Consider the following 8,043-nt stretch of genomic DNA (forward strand, 5'->3'; position numbering starts at 1 on the left):
TTCCTAGGTCAACAAGTAAAGGCCAAACGAAATAGGCAGCTAAACATGACCCTGCTGTTTGGTGTGTTCTAGAAAATGTACAGTTTGGAGTCATCTAGGAAGTACAGTAAGATTCAATAGGCCACGAGAGGGGATACTTCTTATTGTATCAATATCTACTATAGTGTGCATGAACCAGACCTCCATGCAGATGTGTTATAAAGATTAGACATTGATTAGAGTTTGTGTTGTTTACAAAAATTTATTAATACAAATCATACAACATTTTCATAACATTTAGAAACGAAAACCCCCCGTTAGGGCTCCTGTGTGTATAATGATGCCACTCTACTAAGATTCACGGTTTTAACACATTTTTTTCATATAGGTAAAGATCAAACTTGTAACATTGAAGTAAGGCGTTTGGCGCTTTCAGAAAAATCAACAATAGGCGCTGCTATGAACTGGACATGAGTCCGTCATCGTGTTACGGATGTGGACAGAACTGTGAACGGGACGATCATTTGTTTAAGGTAAGTAAGTTACGGATCAATATCAAACAATCAACAACACCTTGTAATCAACATTAAACACTGGTAATTGGTTTCACAACTCTCACAGACACTAAACACACACATTTTGCCAGCCCCATCAACTTACTAACCTAAATATCTCACTCAGTGGTTGGCCATGCTTTGAATGCCTACTTCTACCGTTTCTTGGTCGAACCAAGATGAGCAATCAAAGAGAGTAAAGCAAGTTGAATGTAAGCTAATGGACTGCAGCATTGTAGGGCCACTAAAATTGCCATCTGTCACTTGTGGCGATTTGTTTTTTTTTCTCATGTCAAAGCAAGGCACCGAAGCCAAAATCAGTTTCCATCTCACACACATGCACTTTCAGTCACTCATTTAGACATGCGCACATTCTCATACACACACACATCCTCAAACGCGCACTCACACACACAGGCTGCAGGAGAAGGAGCCAGATTGAAGAAAGATTATATTTTGATACTTGCATGGGACGCAGGCCAAGGATAAAAACCATAGGGCGCATAATGCTATATTTGCATAATACTGAATAAATGCATCCAGGATCTCTAAAAGGGGAGGATCTCTAACCCTCTGTAGGAGATGCGACTGTGTGTTCATCCCTCCAAGTCTTTAAAATAGCATTAGAGACCATTGTGACCTTTTCCTATTGTTGTGCTGCCTCAGTCCCCTTATGAATCTCTATACTGGAGGAATGTGGAGGGATTTAAATGGCAGACGGTCTCTCTGTCAGAACTTGTTGACACTGCCCTCTCTCGCTCTCTCTCTCTCTCTTTGTCTCTCGGAGGCATAGTGATACCTCTTACATGGGCTGTTGTGTCCGTAACCAGGTGTGACGACCTCTCTCTGGGCAACACCCCCTCTGTGTTATGTAACATGCTCATTCACATCACTGTGTGTGCACTCATTTGTCTTGGCTGTTTATGCCTGCTTGTCTCTCTCTCTCTTTCTCTCTCTCTTTCATGCTCTCTCTCTGTTTCTCTGTCTCTCTCTCTCTTTCTATCTCTTTCATTCTCTCTCTCTCTCTTTATCTCTTGCTTTTAGACCTTTCTCTCATTGTTACATAGAAAATCTTTAAGACACCTAACACGAGTCACTATTATCATAACAGTAAGCATATATCACAGGGAAAGCAACACATTAGTTGAGCCAATCTTTAGGCAAGGGATCCATAATATTTAGATAAATATACTATAAGTCACATGGACAAGGCAGTGTGTAAGGGCTTCCAAAATATTCTTATGATTGCAAGCGGTGTAATTCAACAAGTCAATGCAGTATTTCTTAAATTTATGTAACATTCTCTGAGGGAGACTGAGATCCAACTAGACTAACAACCTGCTCCAACAAAACACTATCCAAACAACACAACATGCAGTTAGCCAACACAAGACTTAAGTTATTAACCAAAAAACTGCCTGTAAAATATTTTTGTTAAACTGAGTGTTTCCAAAAGATAAAACCTAATTTCTGGGTTTAGGCCTATTACCTGTGGGTGGATCTGAGCATTGAACATAACCCAACAGTGGAAGCTTACAAGAAAACTGAAAAAGCAAGATTCCTTTTTTGGATTTAAATGAAATCTACATACTGTGCATACTTTACAATACACACCAAACATTCATTAATAGCTCATGTATCAGTACTTGTTCTTGAGGGAAGGACTAGCAGGTGAGCAGGCAGCTAATGAGAATCTAACAGTGAACGCCTAGAGCTTCACCTATAACTAGAAGTGTACATGGTGAAATCACAACCATTACCACCAATGACCACTTTACCACATGTCACACAGTTATCCCATGAGTGAGTGACAGGCTGGGATTAATCCTCACAAATCCCGGAGAGGCATTTGTCCAATACAACCAAAGCCCATTTAGGCCTCCGTTCCAAAAGGTATCTGGAGGGATTGTGAACCCCACATATGACACCCACTCATAGGTAAATTATGTGATAGGCTTTGGATCGGAAACATCTATCAATTGATATCAGACTGTCTGTATATTTTACTGAGCACACCCACTGCATCTTTGGGCCTGTTTGGAAAACAAACAACAGCTAAAAAAATAGAACGTTGATTACAAAAATAAGTATAACATTCAATACTTTGATTGTCTTTTTAAAATCTATTTATTTTCTGCATATGTAGATGACTTTTTTAAGATTTCAAGCGCATACTGCTGAAGGTGCACAATTTCCTTTTTTCTAATTAATGTTTCTTTTTTTTTTTTTTCGTTTTCAACATATTGACGTGAAAATAAAGGATTGGTCCACAAAGTATAACAGTGCGGTATCAAGTGCTTTTGTACAAAAAGAAAAACAATATTATTATTAAAATATTCATTTTAATGGCTTTACTTCATACATAAATACATGTTTAAAGAACACAGGCGCAATCCACTGTTTGGTCAGTTATATCAGAATGACTTTGATTTTACGATTGGATATATACACAGGAGGGCATTTTGGGCTCTCTAAAGACGCTACAAGTATGAAAGCCGACGTCCTTTGTTCCTAACTCTCTGTCTGTACCTTCTTCCCAGGACCGCTGCGAGGTACTTCTTGACTGCCATCTGTTTTCGGTAACGACTATAGCTGTCAGTGAAGATCCCATCCGAATGTCTTTTGGATAACGGTTCCGACTCGTCTTCCATACTGGTCTCCTCCCTGCAAAACAAAACAAAAAACATGTATTAGGTTATAGCTTATGATTCAATTCACAAAATTATTGCACCTGCTACGGGCACGTCTCATTGTCTATTGAATTTGACTGATTAAATTTAATCTATGAGTAATATAATTTAAAAGTGATAGGCCTATGCATATCTTTGATCTGTGAAAAATTACGCACAATCTAAATCTTTCGTTTATTGACGATGACAAATATTTAATAGAAATGAAGATGTAGCCATAAGATAACTGTTTAATTATTTATGCATAAACCTTAATGTATTCTGACGCGTGCGTCTCGCTTTTTCAACTGTGTTCTCGTACGGAATCAAAATCCTATAACCTATCGATCAAAACAGGCCTATTGTGAGTAATCAAATATCAATGTCTTTTATTAAGGCTTCCTACGAAAACGTGTTTCCCTAATAGCCTCTGAAAGGACCAAGCAATCATGGACGTTGAGACGCCACAACAAAGAACTAAAGAGTAGCAAGATGACTTGTGGTCAGTTGAATGGGAAGAAAATAACGTTTACACAAAAGGCACGAGACAATGGCACTTGCGAGAGAGAACTTAAAGACACCTGAATTTACACGAAAGAGAACAAAAAATGATGATGGCAGGTAAACGCTTATAAGAAATGCCCTTACCCTACACGTATTGTCATCAGAGAATGCAGATATTGCCTCGCTGTTAACTGACCCAGGATCTCTCTCAAGGCTCTATCTAATTCTTCATCTGCGTGCCTCTCTGTTCTGAGATGATAAAACGCCAAACACATAGATCAGTGACCAAACTGGGCAGACATAACGAGCAAATAGCCTAAATGTGCCCCTCACATCTAAATGTAGCATTGCCTTCTTCGTCCTAGATTCGTCTAGATTCTTTTACACCCCCTCGTGTCTGTCTGTCTATCTATCTATCAATCTACTGAAATATGAAAATAACACTTAACAAATAACATGAGTAACTCTGAAAAACAAAGCAAGCAAACATTATCGCAACAGCAAGAAATTCATCCAAGTGGAACCGCATAATAAAGTATATGGTTATAATTTTACTGTGTAGTTACCTCTTCTCTGGTGGGTAGTACAGCGTGTACACGTCGTCGTCTAAAGATGGGGGGCTTCGTATAGCAATTTGATCACTGTCAAAAGCCATATCAGATAACGAATTTCCGTCTTCATCATATGCGTCGTTTTCAAGTCTGCAAAGCGAAAAGATGTGTCATTTATCTTTTCAGAAATGATTCTGATGAATCGGTGAAGCTAACTGCCAACATGATTTTAATGAAAGAGAGATTACAATAAATTTTGCCTGGCAACATGATTTAGCCTTAAAGAAGATGATATAAAACGCATTCTACTCTAATTATAGCAAAGAAAGAGCAGAGCTAAGCAGACTTCAGTTGAAAGTCTAGAACAGTTTAGAGCAGTTATAGTCTGGCCAAAGATCGGCTACAATTGAATAATTTCGGATGGGTAGGCAACTTGTTACTCAACAATTTTATAGGCTACAATCAAACTCCAAAATTCGTCTGGGCAATTTGGGCAATACTTGGGCAATAGGCCTACGTGTTTTGTGAACTGCGTGTTTCAAATAACAAATTTGCAAATTTGTACTAAATAACGACTATTATAGGCTATTAAAAAGACAGACTAAATGCAACGCATATTTCCGTAGCAAAAACGGACTGCCTCCATGATTTTTAATAAATCATAAATGGAGTTGAAATCGGGTCAATGTAAATATTAATATAAATTATTGCTTCTAACTTTAAATAAATCAAGATAAATCTCAATATAACGACGGAGCAACCCCATTTGCTTGCCTCGCCTCTCTTTGGTGACGCCATTCCCCCGTCATCCCATGGGCTATCCGTTGCATTGACTGCGCTGCATTTTAATAAGGGGAGTTCTATATAGTGTCCCAGTGGACTGGGAGCGCTCTACGCCAACTACTCCCTTGTCATTTTCCATATTACCCAAGCATAATATGATGAAAATTACAATACATTATTCTTCAAATGAATACGGAACGGGTCCATGCTTATGGACTGAATAATGTGGTCCAAAAATATGCTAACTATAACATATAGCCTAGTGTAGGTTGCGTAAAAGCGCATGCATGCTAAGTAACCCTTTATGCTGCACAATGCAACCCTACGGTAAATTGTATTTTCAACAGAATTAGACATTTTGAGTTTAGTCTTTTGTCAAACGCCCATTCTTCGTGCGGTATATAGTAGACAGGTTAAAGAGACCGATGGTGAACGTGATTGTACCTACCTAATCTTTGGGTAACTTAGTCCAATAGGGGCGCAGAAGACGCTGTAGTGCATTATGATTCCGTAGATGAGCAAGACTAAAGTCGCTCTACTAGACCTGGCCATGCTGTTGAAAGATTACAAACAAGAGGCAAAGTTAAACAGGTGAAACCGCCAATATCTCGCCTAAATGATTATGAACATGCTTGCAGATTCAATTACTAAAATATGTTACAGTGCTTCCCCATTTATCTCCGGGTTTCATATACATTCATTCAAATATCCTCTTATCCACTTAAGAAAAAAACCGAGATGAAATCTATCTACTACATCCAGTCCATTCCTTAAAAGTTTAGGAGTGCCAGATGCGACACCAAATCCACTTTCCTTGGCTACGAGGAGAGTCTGCAAGTAAAACCTGTACGCGGGTCTTTGCGTAAAATAATAAATTCCAAAACTTTAAGGAGGGTTCCTTCATAGAATATCTCCAACTAAACCCATTCCGGCAAAATGAGCCTGCATGTTCTGACAGACCGAATACAGCCACGTACCTAAAGCAGAGGGAGAAGAGGCTACTGCTGTTGGATGCGATCCGGGCGCGGCTAGTGCTGAGTGTGTGAGAGATGGATATCTTTCTCACGGCACCTCTTGCTGAAGCGCCTCCGCCGATTCTTTGCTTGTCCCTCAGAATCTCCAACCTCTGCACTCTTATACACAATGTATGACTAGTCGTTTGAACAAACAAAAAACTCAATGAAAAGCAATGCCGTCCTTAGTCTACATGTCTTTGTTCTAAACTTTTTGCTCTGTGCTGTGATTGCCACGGATTTTTATCCATCTATCGTGAGCCTTGCCTTTTTTCAATAAGTCACATTAAGGATGCTATAGACGTCATCAAGCCTTCCTCCCGGAATATAATGGTACAGTTCCTTCCTCGTCGATGAACCCGTCAGACACATTCCCCACCCCCACCGCCCTCTCATAACAAGTTTACTTCTGAACTTTCATCTCTTTTACAGGAAAGATACAATATTGGCTAAGGTCACATGTTTTCTTTTAAGCCAACTTTATGGCGAGGTGTTTCTCAGTTACCACGCAAAAGAAGGTTAGAGGTTTACATTATAGCATAGTCTAACCACGGATAAGTGAATTTGAGAACAGGTGGTATTAACCGTAGCGACGGAAGGGAATTTTGATTCTCATCTCACAACGAACAGCAGCGATTTGAAACTTGCAGGAACTGTCCATTGATGCAGTGCTGAAATTAACATGAAAGGAGGGTTTCAGGATACTGGTTCATTTTCCAAATCAGGTCTCACGAATAAGGGAATGTGTTGGAGATTGAGTCTGTATTGGTACATTCTGAAACGGGTCCAATAAAGACGATTTCTAACAACTTGAACCATCTGAAAAAGGTTCAATTGCAGGTTCCATAGCCTAGTCTATATTCAGTGAATGAACTCTATGGTTCGTTGGCAAGGATTATATGGAACCGTAAGGGCATGAACATTGCTATATTTTAATTAGGCTATTTAATATGTGAATATTAAATATATTAAGATATTATTTAGTAGCCTTGGCTATTTTAATTGAAGATAGCAACCGATCAATCATAAACGTAATTTTTTTTGTGTCTGGAAAATACATATGCTATTATAACGAACAGGACCACACCATGACTTATGAGCTACTATGTAATTATTTGATTTTTAATCTCTATCATGCTTTGAAGAATTCGATCATTATGAATTAGGCTATTAATATAGGCTGTGTATGAAAAAAATAAATCTAACTGACTTTGTACGAGAGATGAGTAATACAATTTCAGAAAGCATTGTTTTAAGGTAGCCTATATGCTATAGCCTTATTGTGTCTCTCTCCAGTTGACTTAAACAGCAGGCCTTGCTTACACACCAAAAGATAATTGAAGAATTGTATTCCCTGAAGACAGAGAAAGATGCACGTCAGCGTTTTGTTGACTCTGACGCAAAATGACGAACACGCACAGTCATCGCGAGGGGGGCTCAACCCCAACTTTTGTTGCAGGCTACGTGATCATTTACCGATGAACATCTGAGCTTGTCAACACAAAATTCCAGCAAAATTCAATGCTGAACAAACGGTGCCATCATGTGGACAACGGTGGACTTGGCGTTGCCTTTAAAATTCGAAGAAGAAAGTCCTTTCTATCACACAGAGAGAGAGAGAGAGAGAGAGAGAGAGAGAGATGAGAGAGAGAGAGAGAGAGAGAGAGAGAGAGAGAGAGAGAGAGAGAGAGAGAGAGAGAGAGAGAGAGAGAGAGAGAGAGAGAGAGAGAGAGAGAGAGAGAGAGAGAGAGAGAGAGAGAGAGAGAGAGACTGTTTCTCACGTGTATTTTAGGGTCTATTCGACATTTTAAACAGATCAAACCATAAAACATTAGGATGTCCTGAGCACAAGCTCTAGAAAATGTCTAATGTCTATTGGGATCTGAAGATGCCCCTCTTCCCTCTTCGACATCCTCGTCCACATAATACACCACATAATATGCCACAGGGCCTTCTCTCGGTCTTCTGACTGCCCACTCTTCCCAGCAGT

General features: G+C 39.4%; 1 protein-coding gene across 2 annotated transcripts; it reads right to left on the bottom strand.

Annotated features, from left to right (window-relative positions):
* Window positions 1-233: 233 nt before the first annotated feature.
* On the bottom strand, window positions 234-6,363 carry adcyap1b (adenylate cyclase activating polypeptide 1b). Of its 2 annotated transcripts, XM_062482489.1 has the most exons (5): window positions 6,018-6,363; window positions 5,489-5,593; window positions 4,273-4,407; window positions 3,851-3,955; window positions 237-3,197 (listed from the first exon to the last, which is right to left on the bottom strand). In XM_062482489.1, exons 2-5 carry the CDS (start codon window positions 5,590-5,592, stop codon window positions 3,014-3,016), a joined length of 528 nt encoding a protein of 175 aa, XP_062338473.1. In that variant the 5' UTR covers window position 5,593; window positions 6,018-6,363; the 3' UTR covers window positions 237-3,013. The 2 variants fall into 2 exon arrangements, with proteins under 2 accessions (XP_062338474.1, XP_062338473.1); XM_062482490.1 differs by lacking the exon at window positions 3,851-3,955 and having other exon boundaries at window positions 234-3,197.
* Window positions 6,364-8,043: the final 1,680 nt, after the last annotated feature.

The sequence above is a fragment of the Osmerus eperlanus genome, chromosome 16 (assembly GCF_963692335.1).
Source record: "Osmerus eperlanus chromosome 16, fOsmEpe2.1, whole genome shotgun sequence".
NCBI lineage: Eukaryota > Metazoa > Chordata > Actinopteri > Osmeriformes > Osmeridae > Osmerus > Osmerus eperlanus.